At 41.8% G+C, this 24064-nt stretch overlaps 1 protein-coding gene across 1 annotated transcript in view; it reads left to right on the top strand.

Annotated features, from left to right (window-relative positions):
* Positions 1–1487: 1487 nt before the first annotated feature.
* LOC308479527 (complement receptor type 2-like) overlaps positions 1488–24064 on the top strand; it is a 92255-nt gene continuing 69678 nt past the window's right edge. The window contains exons 1-9 of the mRNA XM_081010235.1: positions 1488–1860; positions 6155–6334; positions 9895–10086; positions 11510–11612; positions 12349–12434; positions 15364–15555; positions 16907–17092; positions 19504–19726; positions 22994–23181. Of these exons, the coding sequence (XP_080866361.1) occupies positions 1728–1860; positions 6155–6334; positions 9895–10086; positions 11510–11612; positions 12349–12434; positions 15364–15555; positions 16907–17092; positions 19504–19726; positions 22994–23181 (1483 nt within the window). The 5' untranslated portion in view covers positions 1488–1727. The remainder of the gene's footprint in view (positions 1861–6154; positions 6335–9894; positions 10087–11509; positions 11613–12348; positions 12435–15363; positions 15556–16906; positions 17093–19503; positions 19727–22993; positions 23182–24064) is intronic.

The raw sequence follows: 24064 nt of genomic DNA, 5'->3' as shown, positions 1-24064 counted from the left end.
GCAGGTACTGAAATTCTTTGACAGTTGTGGCTGTTTTCATTAAACAGCTGCATAAATGGAGCCAACGCCTGCAAGAGAAGTTTGGCTTGGAAACGTTTCAGAGATATCACTGGTCTACTCAATGAATTCACTCTACAGATGTGGACAGTACAGTACACCATCCTATATGTATACCTTCATATCATCCACAGCTTTAACCCTGGCATTGAAAACAAGTTTCATGAGTGAAACAAATATTGCAGTCTTATGTTAACTTACTTGATATTGATATGCATTGAATTGAGTGGGTTTTGCTTCTGGGTAAACAGATTTACCCAGAAACTAGTGGAGTAGCATTTCAGTTTCCCAATGCATTCTGTAGCAAACCTGAAAAACTATCATACACCAGCAAAAAAAATGGAGATGCTAAATAAAGCTACCATGCTGAATAATATTAGAAACCTGGTCATCAGATCCTATAAATTCATAGCTCTCTATAAAAGAGATCCTTTAGTTTTCAACTACTTACTGCTCTCTGCCTATTTGCCATTAGTTGGGGGTAGGTCATACCAATCACACTAGCTCTCACTTATTTGGATGCAATGTTCTTGTGTGCTCTATGTGGTGCATTAACTTTGTTTCTGTCAGCTTTTGGCCTAACTGGTTCTCTCCCCACCACTCTCTTCTCTTTGTACTAGGGTATGTGTGGCCCACCAAAGCTTATGCCACAAGATATGTGTTAGTCATAAAAATTCCACAGGATTCCTTAGATGTATTTTGTAAATAAACTTGTAACAAAAGATGAACTGCAATACTCATTGATTAAAATAGACTGATAGGGCCTGTGGCTAGCACATAAAAATTCTTATAAAAAGTTATTTATTTATTTTTTAAAAAAGCCTGCAAACACACCGTTTGCTGCTCCAAGATCATAAAAGTTGTGCCCCACTCTGTCCACCAGACCATGTTATAGAACTACAACTCCCATGATTCCTGATTAATGGCCATGCTGGTCAGGGCTGATGGGAGGTCTCACCCCACACCATCAGGAAGGCCAAGGCTTCCTTTCAACTGTCACCTTATTTTCCTTTCTGCCGCTACCTGATGCCTTTCGTTTCTCAACCTGTCTAATACTTAGGGTTGCCATATGTCCAGAACCCCCCGGAAATAGCCAGTATTCTGTCCTTGTAAATGGCCTGCGGGCGGAAATCGCTGAAATGTCCATGAAAAACCGGAGATAATGCAGCCCATATCGGTAGTGTAGATCTGGGCGATTTTCACACACACCAAAAAATCGCCAAAAAAAGCTAAACAACTTGGCCAAAAAAAAAAGCTCAACCACCTTTGTGTCCGGATTTTCTCGCCTTCACTGTAGCCTGGGAAACAGGTGGGCGGAGCAAAGGGGGCGCAGCCCTTAGCCAAGCCGCCCACCTCTCCTATCCCACCCAATCGTAGCGCGCTCTCGGGCGGGGGCGGCGCCTCCTGCCGCGCCCATCTCCGAGCACGAGCTCAACCGTTTTGCACACGCTGGACCTCGCCTCCCTCCCGCCTGCCCGCATGCGCAGTCCTGATACCCGGCATTCGACGGCCACTTATAAAATATGTAACAAGGGACCCGGAAACCTACTTCCTCTCTAAGGCTACAAGTGGGAAGGCCGGTAGCGCGAGCTGAGGGCAGCGTTCGGCGCGCGCCTCGCCACTGCCACGCGGCTCCTGTCCAACGTTCTTTCCCGCCTCCTCCTCCCCGCATGCGCAATGAGGGGCTCTCCGCGCCGCCGCCTCAGCTCAGCGTTATGCTACGGCTGTTGTGGGGGCTGCTACGGACTTGCCGGCTCTTGGCGATGTCGATGCTGCTGTTGCTGCTGCCTCAGGAACTGGTGGGTGAGTACGAGGAAGGCAGGCGACGACGACGACGGAGCCTCTAGCGGCCTCTCTCCCTTGGCTTTGCCTCCCCTCACGCCCGCTGCTGCTTCGAGAGGCTTCGCAAAGCGGGGCAGGATGTGGGTTAGAGGCCGCTGGCGAGGAGGCGTCGAGTCCTGGCTCCTCAGCCGCGCGGCAGTTGCGCGCCTCTCCCGCCCAGGATTCGCAGCGGGCGGCAGGTGAGATACGAGGCCGCCGCAGGGACCTCGCTCGTGGCGGCGCGAAGGGATAGGCGCTGTTCAGGCACATATAAAATAACTTATTAAATACTATTCCGTGTGATCACTACCGATTTTAAGTTGGAACGAGCCTGCGTCTGCCTTGTTTTATTTTATTCCCTTTTACCCTATTGTACGCATTTGTTTTATGTGCTTCCTATTTTGTTTCGTTGGTGCTGGTCGTTTGATTGCAACCATAAAGATTTGATTTGATTCAGATCGATGTCCTCTGGGGCAGGCATTCCAGCTGAGAGGCAGAACTCGCTCCATGCGCTCTTCTGTGACCAGCCAGCTCCACCAGGCCTCCTCTCCTCACTGGCATCTGGGGGCCGCTATTCCAGCAAGATAGGAAGCAGGGCTGCTTTGCTGGAAGCCCAGCTCCATCGGGCACCACCTGCCCCAGAACTGTTTTCGCTGGTCAGTTATACGGACCTGCCCACGTGACACTGATACAAAAACCTGGACAAACACTATGCAATAGAACGAAAGATCATTATACCCCTATCTATCTCCCCTGTGTCTCCTCTCTTCCCCGCCCCCCCACCGCATAATGCATGCGACAACAGTGTCTCATACCGAAGGTAAATGAATTGTGAAAAAGATTCTATGAATTGAAAGTGGAGAGGTACAGAAAGAGGTACAGTGGTACCTCGGGTTACATACGCTTCAGGTTACATACGCTTCAGGTTACAGACTCTGCTAACCCAGAAGTATTACCTCGGGTTAAGAACTTTGCTTCAGAATAAGAACAGAAATTGTGCTCCAGCAGCGCGGTGGCAGCAGGAGGCCCCATTAGCTAAAGTGGTGCTTCAGATTAAGAACAGTTTCAGGTTAAAAACGGACCTCCGGAATGAATTAAGTACTTAACCCGAGGTACCACTGTATGTACTTTTCTTTCTTTCTTTCACAGTAAAATCTTTAATAAAAACTACCGTATTTTTCGCTCTATAGGACGCACTTTTTCCCCTTCAAAAATGAAGGGGAAATGTGTGTGCGTCCTATGGAGTGAAGACGCCATAGCCCCACGACCCTCTCCCGGCTGGAGAGGTGATGCGCAGCTATGGCAGGAACCTCTACAGCCCCGTGTCACCTCTCCAGCCGGGAAAGCGCGCGCGCGGGGCTAAAGCAGCCCCCCACGACCCTCTCCCGGCTGGGGAGGTGACGCGCGGCTATAGAGGCTCCTGCCATAGCCGCGCGTCACCTCTCCAGCCGGGAGAGCGCGCGCAGGGCTAAAGCAGCCCCCCACGACCCTCTCCCGGCTGGGGAGGTGACGCGCGGCTATAGAGGCTCCTGCCATAGCCGCGCGTCACCTCTCCAGCCGGGAGAGCACGCGCAGGGCTAAAGCAGCCCCCCGCGACCCTCTCCCGGCTGGAGAGGTGACGCACGGCTATGGCAGGAACCTCTACAGCCCCGTGTCACCTCTCCAGCCGGGAAAGCGCGCGCGCGGGGCTAAAGCAGCCCCCCACGACCCTCTCCCGGCTGGGGAGGTGACGCGCGGCTATAGAGGCTCCTGCCATAGCCGCGCGTCACCTCTCCAGCCGGGAGAGCGCGCGCAGGGCTAAAGCAGCCCCCCACGACCCTCTCCCGGCTGGGGAGGTGACGCGCGGCTATAGAGGCTCCTGCCATAGCCGCGCGTCACCTCTCCAGCCGGGAGAGCACGCGCAGGGCTAAAGCAGCCCCCCGCGACCCTCTCCCGGCTGGAGAGGTGACGCACGGCTATGGCAGGAACCTCTACAGCCCCGTGTCACCTCTCCAGCCGGGAAAGTGCGCGCGCGGGGCTAAAGCAGCCCCCCACGACCCTCTCCCGGCTGGGAAGGTGACGCGCGGCTATAGAGGCTCCTGCCATAGCCGCGCGTCACCTCTCCAGCCGGGAGAGTGCGCGCGGACCCTCTCCCGGCTGGAGAGGTGACGCGCGGCTATGGCAGGAGCCTCTATAGCCGCGCGTCACCTCCCCAGCCGGGAGAGCGCGCGTGGGGCTAAAGCAGCCCCCCACGACCCTCTCCCGGCTGCAGAGGTGACGCGGGGCTGTAGAGGCTCCTGCCATAGCCGCGCGTCACCTCCCCAGCCGGGAGAGTGCGCGGGGGGGCCCCCGCGACCCTCTCCCGGCTGGAGAGGTGACCCGCGGCTATGGCAGGAGCCTCTACAGCCCCGCATCACCTCCCCAGCCGGGAGAGCGCGCGCGGGGCTAAAGAAGCCATAGCCCTGCGACCCTCTTCCGGCTGGAGAGGTGACGCGCGGCTATGGCAGGAGCCTCTCCGCTGCGCCTTTCCGCTGCTCCCTGACCTGCTCTTTGGGGCTGGTGGTGGCTTCCCCCCGCCAGCCCCAAAGAGCAGGTCGAAAGGAACCTGAAGCCTGGAGAGCGAGAGGGGTCAGTGCACACCGACCCCTCTCGCTCTCCAGGCTTCCAAGGTAGCCGCCTGAATGCACCTTAAACGGCACCTTGTTTTAGAGTGGGAAAACAAGAGGGTGAAAGTTCTCCCCCTCTCGGTGCAGCGCCTCCTGCCGCTTCACTGAAGGGGCGCTGGGCAGAGAGGGGGAGAATTTTTTTTTCTTGTTCTCCCCCCTCTAAAACAAAGTGCGTCCTATTGTCCGGTGCGTCCTATGGTGCGAAAAATACGGTAATTTTAAAAAGATTATAGGAACATCTCTCCCTGAGTTTTGATTTTGATTTTCCTCTTCCTTTCCTGGCCCCTTTTCCTTGTGTGATGTCCTTTTTTAGACCAGTATAGTATGTGAAGAGAAGATGAGTCTTTTCACAAGGACCAATTTTTGCTATACTTGTCAGTTGCTTGAGGCTCAGGTGGTGTTGGTGGCGTGGAGTGCCTTCCATCAGCTTTGTCTGGTGGCCCAGGTGTATCCCTATCTCAACAGGGATAGCCTGCTCTGGTAACCTCTAGGTTAGATTATTGCATTGCATTATACAGTACATGGGGTTTAACTCTGAAGACCGTTCAGAAACTTCATTTGGTGCAGAATCAGCTGCCAGCTTGCTCGTCAGTGAAATATGGTTTGAGCATATAACACCAATGCTGGCCATGGCAACTGAAATTGTAACTGATGGTATGTGATTCCCTTTAAATGTGTATAGATGGTTTAAAATGTTTTAGAAATGTTTTTATTTAGTTTTTAATCATACTATTGTAGCATTAGGTGCTTACTACGCTGGGCTGCTTTGGGAGGAAATACAGTTTTTTAAAAAGCAAATAAATGTGTGAAAAATGCACAAAAATCTGTTTTGATGAGGTGGGATCTAGTAATTAGACCTAGTTTTCTATGTGCATACAGTGTATGGGTTGAACACTGCCTTCTGTTATTTATGTTTGTGTTTTCCTGTGTGATTTATTTGATCCTCCTTTTTCTCTTTCCTTTGCTGCCCCTCCACATATACAGTTTGGTGTCAAGTCATATTCTTCATTGATTTACCGCAATGTAGATATAGAGATCTTCTCCTTAGTTAACTTGGCAAAAACCTCTGGTCTTCTGTGTAAGGGAAAGCCTGGGCAAAATACATCTTTAAAAGATGTTTGAAGCATCTGATGGTTGCTACTTCTCGTATGACAGGAGGAAGAACATTTCATAGCACAAGGGCAATAGTGGAGAAATCTGATTTCATTGGTATTGTCACTCCACCCAGTTTTGCCTCTGGCCCTGCCTGCTACTAGAATGTGTTCTTGAAAGGTTTTTCAAAAGGGATTGTGGCCCTAGAGCTAAATACGGTTCTCTACCCCTGCCCTTAAGGGGCATTCTGGCCAGAATTTTGAGCTTGGAAATGTATAAGAATTTATAAGATAGCATCAGTGCTAGTATCATGAGTTTGCACAAGAGAAGATTCAGGAAGGCTGAGTTTTAAATTTCAAAGAGTACATGAGTATTTTCAATTGTTCTTTCATCTCTTAGTTATAATAATTTGCTTTTTTTTAAAGATACTTTTATTACTTATGTTTTATTACATTAACTATCAGAACAAATATGGTGAAATAGTGAACAATGTTTTTAGTTCAAAAGACTTAACATCTTTAACTATTGTGTTTTTAAAGGGGACCGAAAATGGTGTAAAATTGCGGAGTTACCAGTGTTTTCCTTTTCTGAGATCATCCATGAACTACCTGGTAATGCTGTATATGAATGCAAAAAAGGTTTTACAAGATTACCTTCAAAACCAAATATGACTTATTGCATTGATGGAAACTGGACACCATTGGAAGACCCCTGTGGTGGTGTGTTGTTCTTATTGTTGTTCATATAAAGTTGCTGTAATGTTATAGACTCAAGAAAAGTTGAGCATCTTCTATTTTGTGGTTGTGATTATAACTATAGTTACCTAGAAGTGAGCTCTACTAAAATGGAGATGACATCAAACTGAGAGAGGTGGCTAATACCACAGAAGATAGAATCACAATTCCATAATACCTTAACAGATTAGAGATCTGGGCCAAAACTAACAAAATGAGTTTCAGTAGAGACATATGTAAGGTTCTACACTTAGCCAGGAATAATCAGATCCTCAAATATAAGATGAGGGATACTTCGCTTGCCAGCAGTACATGTGAAAAGGATCTAGGGGTATTAATAGACCATAGGCTTAATGAGTCAACAGTGCGATTCATCAGCAAAAAAGCTAATGCTGATCTTGGCTGCAGAAGTATAGTGTCGAGATCAGGGAAGTCATAGTATCACTCTATTTTGCCTTGGTCAGACCGCACCTGCAGAACTTTGTTCAGTCATGGGCACCACAGCTGAAGAAGGATATTTACAAGCTGGAACATGTGCAGTTGAAGGCAACCAAGATGACCAAGGGTCTGGAAACACAGTCTTATGAGGAATGGTTGAGGGAGTTAGTTATGCTTAGTATGGAAAAGAGACTGGAAGGTGATAGGACAGACATCTTCAAATATCTAAAGGGCTGTCACATGGAAGATGTTTTAGAATGTTTACTAGAATCCAGTAAGCCTCATGACCCTGCACAGGTACCGTTGGTGGCGACTGATGCATGCAACCAGAAAAAATAACAAGTTATGGTTTATCTGGGATACAAGGAAGACTAGGTCGAATTTCATGAAATCTGGGTGGACCTTGTAAGTGCTTGGATCTGTTCCAGAATAAAGAAAGGCCCCTGTTTTTTTCTAATAAAATTTTGTTAAGACTTTTTCATAATACAATACAATGAAAAGCAAATTAATCTAGATAAAGAAGAGAAAAGAAAATACAGAGTCAGCTCTCAAAGTTAGATCTTAACCTTTTTCTCACACAGAAAAAGGTGAGAGCTGGGAGTTTACCTTTCTTCCCCCAGTCTCAGCCTGGGAGACCTTCCCTTCCCTCTCTCTCTCGCAGGGTCCTTCACCAAGCTATGATTTTCCATCCTTTTAAAAAACAACAACTTCAATTTCCACTTCTTCCATTCTTTCTCCATGAGTTGGTAGCTTTCCCCTGTAAATCCACTCCAAATCATATGTAGAATCCTTTCTCTTCAACTCTATCCCTGCCAGCTCAGGATGTCTCTTAGTCTCTCCATCCATGACTTCATTCCACTCCTCCAACATCATAATTCTGCCTTTTGGCTGTTTTATCCCTCTAGACACTTTTGTGAAGGACTTCTCCATTTCATCATCTACTGCCTCCAACTTTCATTTCACTCTCCTGTTCTGGCAACATTTTATTGGTATTGTTCTCCAAAGCTTCTGTGTCTTTAATTCCATTTTCCATTTCATCCTCCTGTGGTCCATTTCCATTCATCATTTCATGGATCTCAACTCTGATCTATTTTAATTGCTCATCCACTAATTACTGTAATATGCCAACAGTCAATGGGGTGTCCAACAATGCATTTGCCATACAGAATGGTCTTAGTTGTATTAACAGCTCAGTCTCTACCTTAAGATCTCCACAGTCTCTACCTTAAGAGCTTCAGTCTCCCGTCTTCACCTTAATGTCTTCACAGGATTCCTTATTGGGCCGTATTCTTTTCCCACAGTGACATAGAAAAAATACTTTTCAGTTTGAAGTCAGCACCATTGATCAAACAGAGAGTTTAAAATAAATAAAATAAAATAAAGATTTCTAGCAATTGGGATACCATTTGGCTATCTAAAATTTTCTTAGTTGCAAATAATTAAAACATGCTTTTCGTTTTGCTTTCTGTCTTTTGGTAATCATCTCTTCTTCAGCCAGCATTTAGCTCACAATCCAGATGTAAATTTCAAATGGCAGACTGATAACATCTCAGCCATAATTTAAGCTGCTTGGTCCCGGCATGGAAAGCTGCTTTTTCAGAGCACCTGAGGTTAATCCCTTGTTCATTCTCTTTTCCCAGAGCGAATTTGACTGCCAAGATTTACAGCTTGGCTATCAACAATTACAACGAGCTGTTGACTGGAGGTGTTCACCATTGACTGAGTTCACCATTTCCTTCCCCAGACATCTGGGAAAGCTTCTGTTATTGATGATCTAGCATAGCAAAAATTGGATCAGACATGTTATGTGGAGTTTCATACTTCATCTCAAACAGCAGGATATGTTCTGCTGATGCCATTTTGTTCTGCATTTGTAGGCTTTGTTAACACCGTTCAAGTGTTGAATAAGTTTCTTCTGGACCTCTTAAAGGTGTGGCAGGAAGCCTCCAGCAGTAGGCACTGAAGATGAAGCAAGGGTGGCTGAATGTGGTCTGGATCATGGGTTTATTGTTCTTGGCAAATTCCACAAATGGCCAGAGCATTGGATTCCTTTGACAGAAAGGCAATATATTCAGACAGTCAAAACCAAAAACAAACAAACAAGATGAAGACTTTGGGCTTGAGGGGATGGCATGGCAAGGGAGCTAAGTGATGAAGGTATTGGAGCTATCCTATTGCTTGCCACTTGGCTGATGGTCATTCTAGTTTTTTCCACAGCAGTCAGATCAACAGCTGCAGCCTATTTCCTCCTCCCCCATTAAGATAAATGGAATATACTTTCCTTATGCCAGTTCTGTCATCTAGATTTTCCCAGTTTCAAGCAGAAAATTGCACATTTAAGCTGTATTCCTGTATGCACTTACCTGGCTGTTTATTTCTGAGTAAATATCAGCACCAGTTGGCAGAGTGACAGCAGTTACCTGACCTTCCATCACCAGCATTGCTGCACTAAATCAGGAGTGGGAGGAGGGTGGTGCACTACAAATGCACCGACAACCAATCTGGTGCTTGTAGTGGTGTTTTCACCATGCTGACCCCACTATTGTGGCTGGTAAACATGCATAGATTGTGGTCTTAATCTTTCAGTTCATTGAACTCCATAGATAATAATAATAATAATAATAATAATAATAATAAATTTTATTTATATCCCGCCCTCCCCAGCCGAAGCCGGGCTCAGGGCGGCTAACAACAATAAGATTGCTGTGTCTGCTTGGTTTTTGTGTGTGTACAGTCATACCTCAGGATAAATACGCTTTAGGATAAGTATTTTCAGGTTGCGCTCTGTGGCAACCCGGAAGTAACGGAGCACGTTACTTCCGGGTTTCGCCACTCGCGCATGCGCAGACAGTAAAAATGACGTCACGCGCATGCGCAGAAGTGGCAACCCGGAAGTCGCGTCTTATGTTCTGTTCAGGATGCAAACGGGGCTCCGGAACGGATCCCGTTCGTATCCCGAGGTACCACTGTATATACATGTGATAAAACAGGAAAGCGGGCAGGATGTAGGCAGTCTGTTAACAGTGGTGAATCTTCTAACATTCTGACGTTTGTATTATTCTAGTTTCTAACATGGTGTCATAAGTTATATTGCTTTTTGTTTGCAGAAGTCTGCCCCTTTCCACCAAAGCAAACTAGAGCTAAACTAAAAGATAAGTTTGGAACTTCAGTATTGTTTCCTGTTGGGATGGTAGTACACTATGTATGTAAGGCAGGATTTGAACAAGTTCCTGGTATCTTGAATACTATTACCTGTGGTAAAAATATGAAGTGGTCACCGCTTGCAATGTTCTGTAGAGGTAAACCATCTTTTGCTTTTGATTTATTGTAATGATTTGCAGGTATTTATGAATAAAAACCGGACTTTGTTTTTAAAAAGTCCCCAGAACATGCAGGTCCTTGGACATTACTAAGATGAAAGGTTTTTTGGTTTTGGCCACAAAGACGTATTGGTGGTTTGGTGAACAGGGAAATAAAAAGTAGCCATATGACTCAGTTTGAAACATGTTTGAGCTAGGGAATGTAAATGCTGCAGCTGTTTTACTTGATACATTTACATTTAACCCTTCCTTCAAAGAGCTCAGAATATCATATAGGTATTTTTCTTCAGACATGGTTTTCTTCATCTTCTATTTTATCCTACAAATCCTGTAGATTTAGGTTAGGCTGAGAGACAGTGACTGTCCTTAAGTCACCCAGTGAGCTTCATGTCTGAAAGGAGATTTGAACTTTGACCTGCCTAATCCTAGCTCAACACTCCAACCCCTACAGCACACTGGCTATACAAATAACTGCTTTTACAGTAACAAGGCAAGTGCTATTTCTGACAAAAAACTAACTACATAACCACCTTAATCTATGCTGAGTTTTGCATGATGAGGCTGCCAGGCAAGAGAAGAATAAATATCTTGATTTTGAATTTGTCAAGAATAGCAAGTTGCAGTCTTGTAGAGATGAAAGAAGCAAACACCCCAGATTTTATGCAAAGTTTTTAAAATACCTAACGCTAAGTAATTTTGTGGCATCTGTTACAACTATGCTGTAACCCTATGGCAGGATATTTCACACAGAGCATCCTCTTCACAACATGCAGCACCTCCTCCACCCAGGTGATAGTGCAGTACTAGCACTTTTTTTTTTTGTACTAATCTTCTATGGAAGATTAAATAAATATGAGTGATGCCCACTTCCACTGGAAAGGCATCCAGAAACAAAATTCTTATTCAAGATGTGCAAGAGATTGGTTTGTTTACTCATTGCATTTGCTGATCTGTGCTTTCATAAGATTTTAAGATGGTGTACATCAGCAGTTGAAGTTCAGTTGATGGTTCAAAGAGCAGTGAGGGGCTGTTTGAACAGTTTTGTTAAAATATGTGAAGGAAAATGTAAAATAACAAAGTATGGCACTTTGAAGATGATCGCATGGTGATCATTGACATTACAGTATCTTTTATGTGTAGTTAATGATCCTGGCAAATATATTCAGAATAATGCTTGATTTTAAAAAGGATATTTGCTAGGATTGTGAACTGCAGGCATAAGAGATCTTGTATGTTACTACGTTGTTTTATGCATTATCTTAGATATAGTTTGCTTTCCTTCAAGTTTTTAATGCAATTTGTCAAAACTGTTCTCCTTTTATTAATGCCAGACCTGTCAAAAATATTGTTTGTTTGTTTTTTCCTGGTTTTGTATGTTTAATTCAAGAATGTTTCTTTTCAGGAAAAGCTTGTGAGACACCAACACCAGTAAAAGATGGAAGTATTTTCTCATTTAATCCAGAATACACCTTTGGAGCAAGAATTTTATATATGTGTATTCAAGGGTAAGGAAACACCATTAAAGGCCGCCAATAACATTTCCAATATACTTTTGCTCTTAATTGTTTTTTCATAAACTAGTAAAATTGGCAGTACTTTGTAACTGAAGATGCAGTCAGTTAAGTTTAGGAGGAGAATCTAAATATATTATTATTATTATTATCATAATCATTATAAATTTCATTATTATGTATACCATGCCTTTTACCCAGGGAAGGGACAAGGTGGCTTGCAGATAAAAACAAAAACAATTAAAAAAAGGGAGAAAATAGAGTTTCATACACACACACAGAATAAAACATTACTGAAAAACATCTAGGATACATTCAAAGCAGCATAATTAACAGGAAACTTAAATATAATCCTAAAAATTTCAAAATAATACATTATGAAAGAGGTTGACTACAGAATGCACATTTAACACAGCAAAGTTAACAATTTTTTATCTTAAACATTTTAGAAGAAAACATTAGTAAAAAGAAGTTCAATATAAAATACACTTTTAAAACAGCATAATTAGCAAGGGATTAAAAAATTACCGTAAGCATAGAAGACATGAAGAATCAGGGCTAGATCGAGCAGTACCTCCCAGCTTCAATCTTGATATTTTAAGGGCAGTATGACCTTGTCTAGATTGGAGTAGACCTGAACAGCACCGCTCTATGAACTGCCTACCAACTGTACTTCTGATTTGTATGGATTGAGCATCACTTGGTTGGATTTTTTCTCCTGTGCATTCAGATACACAATGATTGGGAGACGTTGGAACAGATGTCAGGCAAAGGGAAGTGATGTTCACTGGAGTAATCCACCTCCACTTTGTGTGCGTAAGTAGCGTAAATTTTTTACAAATTTGGAGTGATATTTTTTGTGATTAACAGCACAATTGTTTTCTTGGGAATCTGTTTCACTGTGTTCAGTGGAGGTTTGTACCCAGGTAGGGATATAGAGGATTGCACCTGAAGGCTTCATTCCTATGAACACTTCCTTAGGAGAAAGCCCTATATTGAACTCAGTGGGACAATTGGGCTATGAATTTGCCTTAAAATTTAGTAAGCATGGTCATTAAAATAAGCGAATTAGTTAGTTCCTCTTCTGTGTTTGTTTCACAGCTATTCATAAGTCTGTTCTGTCTCATTTCTATAGTAACCTGCTAATTAAAAATAGCCACATGGAAATACATATTGAAGCATGTATATTCTCACAAAAAGATGCATTACTTTTTCTGTTTTTTTTATATTTTTGTTAATTTTAATAAAATTACAACATAGATTATCCATAAAAAGCTCATATTAAACAGATAATTCAATCAAAAGAAGAGAAATACAGGGACGAATCATACATTTCAAAACATATTTTATCCTAAAGTTGTGGTTTCATGTGTGTTTTTTTCATCAAAAATCACATCTGAAATTTTGGAGTGCAAAATCTGAAGGACAACTTTATTCTGATTCCTTGCATTAGTCTGCAAGTTGTGAATCCAGCAAGTTAGGTACTGGAATTTGCAAAGAATGAATTCCTCAAGCATTTTCAAAATGTAGTACGTTATGCATACAATACAAATAAAGAAAATAAAAAATGTTAGTTATAGGGTTTACAGTTTTGTTATTTAAAATGCTATTGTAGATGTCTAAATGAGATTTCTAAGTTTAGACTAATCAACCTATATCTAAATTACACGGAACGTTGAGCACCCAGAGATAATTGAATCCCGCCCTGCTTCTTGTTGATAATTTTCTGGTTTGCACTTTCTTAAGCTATTTTAAACAACACAAACCTCCCAGATTAGGTTTAGGTAATGTTAATTCAGCCAGGAGTAAAGAAATAATGTCTCGTCAATTGTAAATGGCTTTTGTCATTACAAGCGTTTAACTGACAGAGACTATGGTAAGGATTTTTTTATTTCATAAAATTTACACAGCTTGATTGTAAAACAAAAAACTCTCAAAGTGGCTATGGCAGATCCCAGTCTAGAAAATTTCACAAAAGAATTTGCTAAAAATTTCTAAGAATAGGTTAAATCAGATAAGAGGTAAAAAGCAGGGAGAACTTTGTGAGACTATATATACAGATACACCGAAAGGCATACAGAAGGCATTTGAAGAAGGTAAGTGCTGCTGGCTGTACAGACGACTCCCCACCTACACAAGGGTTACGTTCCAGCACCCCACAAATTACTTTCTTCTTTAGTCCACATTTATGGGCCTATACAGGCACCCCCCTGTATAGGATCGATTGATTGATAAGACAAAGGGCCCTGCTCCATTATTGTTGCTAGTGTAAGGAAAAAGGACACACTTAACGTTGTTATCTTAAAACTTTGTTGAGAGTATGTACAACATGTCATGTAGCATTCGGTTGAGACGAGAATTAGATTGGGGCCTGGTGGGTAGGGAACACAAAGGAGGTTATGTTCCAGAATGCATCATGGCTTACATCAGCCACCAGTCCATCAAGGTTCTGGTGTCATGAGTTATCGTCATATCTTCCCTGTGTTTCCATAAGGAATAAGATTCAGATTGCATGTAAAGGTTAGTGTACGTTGTTAGTAGGGTTACATATAGAGATCTAAATAGATATTCCTCAACAGTAATAGCATTCTTCATTCATGAAAAAGTATAAAACAGAATGTTTGCATGTGCAGGTATTTGAATATAGAAAACTCAACTGGTCTGGAATCTGCTCAGTGCTTGGATAGTATATGTACTTACCCTATTCGTGCTACCTTGAGTTCCATGATGATAAAAGGCAGATTATCAGTGTAACTTAAAATGTGGTGTAATAACAAAGGTTAGGTTTAAATACACTTAAATGTGCACATTTATCTTGAGCTTACTCTTCAAGTGGCTATGCATCGGGTTGTGCAGTAAGGAACATCAGCTGCAGAAAATTAATGGGGCAGTTCTGACCATTATTCTATGAAGCTGGGAATGAGCGCTGGACCCAAGCATCTTCCCCTCTCCCTCTTCTCCTCCTTGCATCAATTTCAGTATGAAGATCCTGGCTTTATTATGGCAGAGTTCTCTGTTAACATAAGAAGCAGGAACTTCTGATTTACTTTCTATTAATCTAACAGGAAAATAAGCCAGGATATTGAGTGTATTTCAGTACTTCCAAAAAGTCTTCCTGTCTGCACAGAACTGCAGATGTGTTCCTGTATGTGCAACTCCCCAGAGAATGACTCAGAGAATCACAACCAATGGTAATTCCCTGCTGCCAAAATGTGAGCCTGTCTTCTTATGATTTTGTTCATTTTTGGTAAAATAAAAAATAAATTAAACTGAGAAATCCAATAGGCATTTAAAATATATCACTTCTAAATAAATATATTTAATATAGTAGTTGAAATATACTTAGAGTCGCAAAGTGATTTCATGCTCTTTATTCAGCTCATGGTGGTGAGGAGGAATGAAAGTCCCCGCGAAGTATCTGCTTTATATACATTATTTACACAATGGGCTGCACATGATTGGCTAATTCTGGAATTCTACTGTAAGCCAATCAGGTTGTGGATTCACTTATATCTGGAGCATGATTAGTGGTTCCTGCCAACCAATCATACTGCTGCATTGTTCTAGGACCAATCAGACTGCTGCATTCTGAATCCTGTTGTTCTAGGACCAATCGGACTGCTGCAGTTTGGATCCTATTCAACTCAGTACATAACAGTAGTTGTTACACGGTATGTTTTGGATTTTTCAACATTATACTGTTGACAGTTCTATCATTTTGCTGAATTATTCAGTTTTCTTTTAGGAGCTGTATGTAAAGACCCTCCAGACATTCCTGGTGGATCCCACAACGGAACTGCATCTATTTATCCTTATGGAACAGTGATCAAATACAGCTGCAATGAGACTTTCTCACTCATTGGAGAACCTATTATATACTGTGATGTTGATAAATCTAATAGACCACTGTGGAGCAGTAAACCCCCGAGATGCCAAGGTTATTTTTTAAATATATACCAGTTTTTCCTTCATGATGATTATAAAAAACAAAACCTGTTGACTTGTCAGGAAGTTCTGCTGTATTGTTGCATCCCTTTCTCACCTTACATTTTTTTAAAAAATTGAGATAAAAGTCAAAATGTCCAGACTTCATTTTGTCTACTTTTTTGTGTGTAAAAAGCCTTCTGGCACGACTTATACAGTTTTAACCAATGAATGAAATCATAGCAATTATTGATATTTAGGAAAAGGCTAAAGCATTAACTTCCTGGTTCATTAATTGTTAGAAAAGTGATTGCTGAATCACAGAAAACAAGGATTTTACCCAGGATTTTAGTGTACAGGAGTGTGTCTATTCCACATACCCCTTGTAGTAAAATAAAGTCAGGTGTTTTTTCATACAGAATGGGTGACATCATCCCCATTTGTAAAGCCTACCCAATTATCATTGTACATTCAGTGGCTGGATGCATTCCCACTAGAGAAAAGTAAACTGGTCAAATTAACACGGATTTTTCTTCTCTGGATGGAGGTAGGATGTTATAACACTTTTCATAAAAGTCTGTTTTTTCTCCTCACTTTCTGAGATAGAATCTTTTAGTCAGGTTATAGACTAGTGAGAAGTACAGTAAAGCACTACTTCATATTAAAAACATAACAATGCTTCATTTTTAATTATCTGTTTAATATTGGGTTATGGTTTAGTCCCTGTTAGTCTAAAAGCAGGAAAGATAACTCTTGCCCATTAACAAAGTGAATAATTTCCACCAGTATGTACTTCTACTGGTATGGCACAGAGGATTTTGCTGTGCTTCAGAGAGGGCTTTATTTTCCTTCTTAAAGAAAGTTTGAAAATGTTGCGTGAATTGTGTAATAATGTCTTTCATCTCTCTTGATTCACACACATGCTGCGGTATAGCCACAGCTACATGGCAGTGCTTGTTGGAGAGATAATTTTCCCATAAACTGTTTGATTGCTAGGAATACTGTATGTGTAAGTGCTAATTGGAGGAAATATATTTGGATCCTTCTAAGGATTAGTTTAGCAGATGGGACTAATTTTAGACACCTTTGATTTGCAGCAGCCATTACTAAAATAATGTGTATTCCTCAAACAGAAAACACCTGTTGGAAGAGGCCTTAAGACAGCAGGAGCCTTTTTTCATCATGTGTTCTATGCAGTCTCCCAGAACAGCATTTATAGTCTCATTTTCAAAGATCTAGATTGATGACGGAATATATTATTTTTTAGTAAAGTTCAACAGAAAAAATAACTTGTAATAACGTAGAAATGTAAGGATTCTGTTTTCAAAGGGATTTTGATTTTTAATATTACTTTCTGCTTTCAGTGATTATATGTGCAGATCCAGTAGTTCAAGATGGAATAAAGAAGATAAGTGAGTTTAAAGATTCCTATACCTTTGGCGGCAATATTACATTTGAATGTAAAATTGGATACTTCATGATCGGAAGTTATTTCATTCGATGTGAGGCGAACAATACTTGGATCCCTAAAGTGCCATACTGCAAAAAGGGTAAGAATTCTTTAAAAAGAAAAATATTAGCATTTATGTTTCTGCATTCAACAAGAAGAAGCCATTTAAAATGACATTTATGCCTAGGGCGTGCACATTCCCAAATGCAGGCATGCAAAGAAGTACTGTATGTTGAAACAGATAGCTTAAAGAGAGCTTATTTAGCCTCACTAGTCCCACAGATGTATGTTAGTTATTTGTAACAAAAGCCAAAGTCATACGAACTCAAATGAAAGATATCAGAAATAATAATTATTAGAACTTGAACATATGAGAACATGTGTAGATATGTGTACAAAGCATACAAAATTACAAAATACAAATAGATTTTCAAAGCTGTGGCCACTGTTTATAAAACAAAGAAATTCTACAAACAATACAGATTATAAACTGACAAGATTTCCAGGATTAAATCTCATTTCATATTTCATCAAAATCAGAATGGAGAATCAGTCATAGATGGTCCTCTGTTTTGTAAGACCTCAGCCAAATTTTGACCAGCAGCAACATACTGGTATACTTACTCCTTGCTCAGGACTCTAAATTCTTCCCTCTTGGATTGCAGTTTTGAATATGAATGTTCAGATTCCATTATCTTAGGAAGTTTTTCAGAATTCATTTTTTTATATTGGAATCCCATTTTTATTACAGTCCTTTGTAATATTCAACCATTTGGTTGAATCCAAATGGTTTAGAGCTTACAGAAGAAACAAAGGAGATGTCATATTATTATGACTTTATATATGTACATATTATAACATTGCTAAACACCACAGCAGTGCCAGAGTCCAGGGAGTACCAGACACTTACCTAGGGTCTGTGTTTCCTTTTGGAAAATGAAGCACAGTGGAGCCTAGGGTGTCTTTATGATATTTGGTTTATTTACACAAATATACAACCTGAGTCTACGATATAAGGGTGCCCCAGGCTAACACCTCAAAAAGAAATTAAATGACTTAATTAGCTCTTGACACGTGTTGTGATCTCCCAGGCTTTAGAAATGTCTAATATACAATCTAGGAAGTTTGCCTGACATAATTAGCTTTTCATAAATGCTAATTTCAGAGGGTTCTAACATACATCTTAGACTTGTTCTAAGATTACATTCTTGATTACATTCTAACACTTGGGGGTCTGATACACAGTTTTAACATGCAAGCCTTAATTAAATTATAGCACCTAGCAACCTATAACAATATTATTAAACAATTATTATTAACATTTTGGAAGGTGTTTTTATGAAAGTAAGATAGAAAAAAACTGAGGTACTAAAGGGGATCTATGGCTGTCATCTATGAAGGTAGTTCCCCATCTGTTACTTTGTCTTTTCTTACATATATTTGGGCACTCTCTGATTTTTGTTAGTCATTTATGCCCAAAAAGAAAGAAGCTGCCTGATAAAGTTTCTTAGCCTGGTTGCCTCTGAGCTGTGCTTACCACAACCAGTCAAGTGGCTATTTTACAAGCTTGCCCAATGTGTGACTGCTCAGAAAATGCTCAGAGAACAGAAGTTACTTTTGGTGATGTCACAAGAATGGGATTTGCATGACTTGGCTGTGAAGCAATTACCGTTTTTTTTGCTCCATAGGGCGCACTGGACCATAGGGCACACCTAGTTTTTAAGGGGGGGAAATAAAGGGGGGAAAATTATTTCCCCCCCCAGCCCCAAAGAGCAAAGAAGCCAAGACAGCGAGCGGGATCCATCCCGCTGCCTGTCTTGGCTTCCTCTTTAGCCACGCGCAACCTCTCCAGCTGGGAGAGGCTGCGCGCGGCTTTGGCAGAAGCCAAGATAGCGAGTGGGATGGATCCCGCTTGCTTTCTTGGCTTCATTTTTAGCCGTGGGGCTGGGGCGGGGAAGCCCGAGCTTCCCCCGACCCCAGCCCCCGGAACAGGTCCGGGAGCGGCGGCAAGATTGCGTGCAACCTCGCCACCGCTCCTGGAGCTTGCGGGGCTGGGGGCGCACTCCAAAGGCTTGCGGATAGCTGCCTGAAGCCCTGGTAGCGAAGCGGGAGTTGGCGCTGCGCTCCCTGGGCTTCAGGCTGCAGGCTGCTATCCGCAAGCCTTCGGAGCCTGCGGGAACTCCCGGATAGCTGCCTGAAGCCTGGAGAGCGAGAGGGGTTGGTGCGCACCGACCCCTCTCGCTCTCCAGGCTTCAGCAAAAGCCTGCATTCGCTCCATAGGACGCACACACATTTCCCCTTCATTTTTGGAGGGGGAAAAGTGTGTCCTATATAGCAAAAAATACAGTGGTAGTAAACTGCATTTTGTGATTTACTTTCATAGATTACTCAAAATTCAGGTAGGTGATATTATGGTAATACCTTGAATCTTACCACAAACTTATAAAAGCAAGGCTAAAATTATGTAGACATTATTTTATATATTTTGTGGTTTTATTTTTCTTGTTATAGTTTCTCAAGATATTTGTGGTGCTCCAGTAATTCTAAAAGGAAGTGTGTATCCACCACAACCTTATTATAACCTTGGAAGTATCATTTCTGTGCAGTGTGATAAAAAGTATTCTTTTCCTGATGAAACCATGGAGATGAAAGCACAATGCAAAGGCTACAATCAGTGGGATCCCCCTGTACAACTTTGTTTCTGTATGTACAAATCCAGCTCTGTGGTATTGACGTCTGTTGATAAAGAAGACAAAAACTTAAAAACCCTACTAGGTAGACAAGTTTACTTACCTTAGACGGTCAGGCGGCATTGCAGCCTGGTCAGCGATCCAGCAGTCGGCTGGGGAGGACTGCGGGCCTCCCTGCAGATTGGCCTTTGGCTGGCAGGCCCGAACCCGGGGATTCCTAGGGATGGGGGCAACCAACCAATGGGCTTTGCTTGTGTCTGCCCCTGGGGAATAAATTTAGATAAGCCCAGCAAAGGCCCATCTAGTCCAGCATTCTGTTCACACAGTGGCCTACCAAATGCCTATGGGAAGCCCTCACCCAGCACATGGTGCAATTTCACTCTCCTATTCATGACCCCCAGCAATTGGTATTGAGAAGCATGTTGCCGCTGATATATAACAATTATGACTATATCATATAGACCTTGATAGCCTTATTCTCCATCAGATTATCTAATCCCTTTTCAAAATTGTCCAAGTTGGCTTCCATAGCTACATTTTGTAGTAATGAATTACATAGTTTAACTGTGTTGCATGAAGAGCTTTGTTTTGTCAGTCCTGAATCTCCTATTCAGATTGATTTGATGACCTTGGACTCTAGTATACTATGAGAAGGGGAGAAAAATATTCCCCTATCCATTTTTCTTCACACCGTGCATCACTTTATATACCTCTATAATGACCCCCCTTATCTTTTTTTCCTAATTAAAATGCCCTAAATATTATACCCTTTCCACAAAGAGTTGCTCCAGTCCATTCATAAATTTCCTTTTCCTTTTCTGCATCATTTCCAGTTCTACAATACTGCTTTTTGCATTGCAGTAAGTAGAGCTGTACACAATATTCAAAGTGTTGTTGCACCATAGATTTATATAAAGGCATGCAATTGGCAGTTTCATTTTTCATCCTTCTTTCTAATCCTCATCACAGAGTTTGCCTTTTCACAGCAACTGTAGGTTAGATGGTACTCTGCTTCTAATACCATGCTCAAGACAGATACTATTTCCCAATTGTCTAAATCAGAGATAGGCAACCTGGACCCAAACCTTATCTGAACACCTCCTGAAGCTATTCATTTCTTATACCCCACCATTCTTTCTTTTTTCCTGGGCTTTAAATCCCTTCCCCTTAATATGTAGTTTCAGAACAACTAGAAGGAGTATATTTTATTTGATGAAGAATAAAATCCTTTTCCTGTTTATATTGCTTGAGAAAAAGATGTCCCACATCCAGCTGTCAGAGAACAAATTGGCAGGCTTCTGCTTTGTGTGTGTATAGCATACTAAAGGAAGAAAGGGTTTATTTTCACTGGTTTTACAAAACCATAACTGTATCAATCAGTTGTGCTGAATTTTAAAAAACTTAAATATAAGAACATCCTGCTAGAGCAGGTGAAAGACCCCCCCCCCCAGCATCATATTCTTACAGTGACCAACCAGATGCCTATGGGAAGCATGCAAGCCAGGACACCCTCCCCTTGTGTGTTTTCCAACAACTAGTATTCAGAAGTATACAGTCTGACCATGGAGACAGATCATATCCATAATGGCTAATAGCAGCTGATAATTTTATCTTCCATTAATTTGTCTAAATCTCTTTCAAAGCCATCCAAGCTGGTGGTCATCACTGCCTCTTGGGGGGGGGGGCAGACGAGTTCCATAGTTTATATGTTACATAAATAAGGTTCTGAATACTCCAGCATTCAGCTTCACTGGAACAGCTTCTAAGTTCTAGTGTTATCAAAAAGGGGAAAAAACTACTCCTTCTAGGTATACAGTTACATTCTATGTATATATACATGTTTATGCATGCATGCATTTTTTCGTAACATTTATATACCACCCAATTTAGCATTCTTTGGGCAGTGAAAATATAATGGGTGGTAGTCAACTAGTTTTTATACTAATGTAAGGAGATTTCACCCATCTCCTCCCATGTATGGCTTGCACCATTCCTATATCTCCAAAGGGATAGTGAAACCCACTGAAGAGATTTTGGAGGAACAGGAGAACTGTCAATTGCACAAGGATAAATCCTTGCACTGATGGAACATTCACCTTAGTGCTGCATTGACTACAACCCATTATAGTGAATGATTTAATAGTTTGCTTTCCCCTGCTAAAAATAATAGTTATTTCAAGTAACAAAATGCCCAGTGTAGCGTCAACTATAAACTGCAACTGTTGAATTCTCTCATTCCTTGTAATGCCGGATTGGGATGAAGCTAAAATGATGGTGTTTAGGCCATGGTTGCAAAGCTGAATACTGTGTGTCTTACTCAATAGCTAGCTTGTGAATTGTTGGGACAAGTAAAGAGAGGGTGATGCTGGGTCTCTCTCTCTCTCCCCCCCCCCCCCATTTACCTCTCCTAAGGATCCACAAACTAGTACAGTGGTACCTCCGGTTGCGGATGGGATCCGTTCTGGAACTCCGGTCAGATCCCGAGGTTTCTGCAACCAGAGGGACTGCCTCTGTGCATGCATGCGTGGCGAAACCCGGAAAAATACTTCCAGGTTCGTTGCATATGTATCCTGAAGGATACGTAACCCGAGGTGAACATAAGTAGAGGTACCACTGTAATCAATATTTTGATGCATCACACACACACAGCTTTGCAACCATGGCCTAAGAGTCTAGTCACACCACTGGAGGAAGCAGCAACAAAGCTAATCTGGTGATGAATCAAAAATCTCAACACCCTGGCTCAGATAGCATCAGGGCTTTTTTCCCCAGCCGGAACTCACCAGAACTCAGTTCCAGCACCTCTCAGGTGGGCACCATTGCCTTTCAAAGAGAATGAAGAAGGTGCTTGTGGTGTGTTCTGGCACCTCTTTTTCTAGAAAAATGGCACTAGATAGCATATTGATGCATAACAAAGGAGTTAAAAAAGCCACCCTTGTAACTTTTGCCTCATGCAGTCATGAAAGAATATTTGTAAGATTTATGCAAGGTGTCTATTGTGTTCATTTTTTTCTGGAGTAGCTCCCCTAAGAACTCTGCATGGAATTACCTCTGTTGCCATCCTGGAAACAATTATGCCCCTTCCTGCCCCTTTTCACAGATACTAGTTTTGGGGAAACAGACAGACCTGCTCTTAGAGAAGGGAGAAATTGTGGAGGAGAGGGTCAATTCGAGTGGAGCCTGCTTGACAGCTTTTTATCTAAGCAACAAAAAGGGGTAGGGGGTCAGCTCTCGTACAATTTTATAATCTTATTTTTATGTGGACTTTTGTGTTACTTTATTGTTTATGATCATTATTTGCTTTCAGTTAGATTATCCCCAGACACTGCTAAACTCCATATCCCTAAAGGAATAATAAAACAAGGGAAAAAAGAATACTATTACCCTGGAGATGAAGTTATTATTGAGTGCTATGCTGGCTATTTTTTGAAAGGATCATCTAGGATTAAATACATTGGTGGGAAAAAATGGTTGCCTAATATTCCACGTTGTTATCTGAGTAAGTATTAATCCTTGTGAAAATGTAACATGCCAAATATTTTTCCATTGATATGAGACTGCCTTCTTTTAAATATATGCTTTCATAGAGGTACAGAATCTATAGACAGTTTATCTCACAGTAGTGCATCAAAATTTAAAGGATTAGCTTGGCCCTCTTTGTGGTCACTTCAGAGTCTCCTCTACTACTTGATATAATGATCTAGGAAGAAGGTTATTTATTCTGAGAGACTGGAGAGTACATTTCTTTCACCATTCCCTCATAGGTGAACCTACCCCATCACGTCCCTGCCCAACTAGCTTTTTTACTTTTTTGTAATACTTTTTTAATTGAAAAGCAAACAAAACAAAACAAACAAAATTAGTCATTGGTTTTAATCCTTATGGCCAGTTACATACAAGTATATTTTCATCATATAAACATGTATTGAAGAAGATGGCCAATGAACCTCTCCAGAAGGAGCTGTGAGATACCGTAGGTTTGAGCACTTCTGTTTGGGAGCTAGTAAAAGAAATAAACTGAAACCAATCTGTTTCAAGCATGTCGTTTGTAGTTTCCCTTCTAGCTAGCTAACACTTTTGTATGATCTTGTCCATTAGCGCCAGATGCCACACTCTGTCACACCATTTACGAAATGAACAGCCTTCTGTGTCCTTCTACACATGCACAGTAGTCAGAAGATTACAAACAAGTGACTTAGATAACAGATATTTGTTTCACCTTTGAAAAAGAGAAAGCAAAGCTATGCCTGTGAGATGGCTCATTTGGTAGAACATACTGTAAGACTCTTAATCTCAGGATTGCGGGTTTGAGCCCCACATTGGGCAAAAAGATTCCTGCATTGCAGAGGGTTGGACTAGATGACCCTTGTGGCCCCTTCCAA

This window comes from Podarcis pityusensis, assembly GCF_964106645.2.
Source record: "Podarcis pityusensis genome assembly, chromosome: 6".
In the NCBI taxonomy this organism is placed as follows: Eukaryota; Metazoa; Chordata; class Lepidosauria; order Squamata; family Lacertidae; genus Podarcis; species Podarcis pityusensis.
The sequence above is the reverse complement of the archived record's forward strand: the minus strand, read 5'-3'. Positions and strand labels throughout refer to the sequence as shown.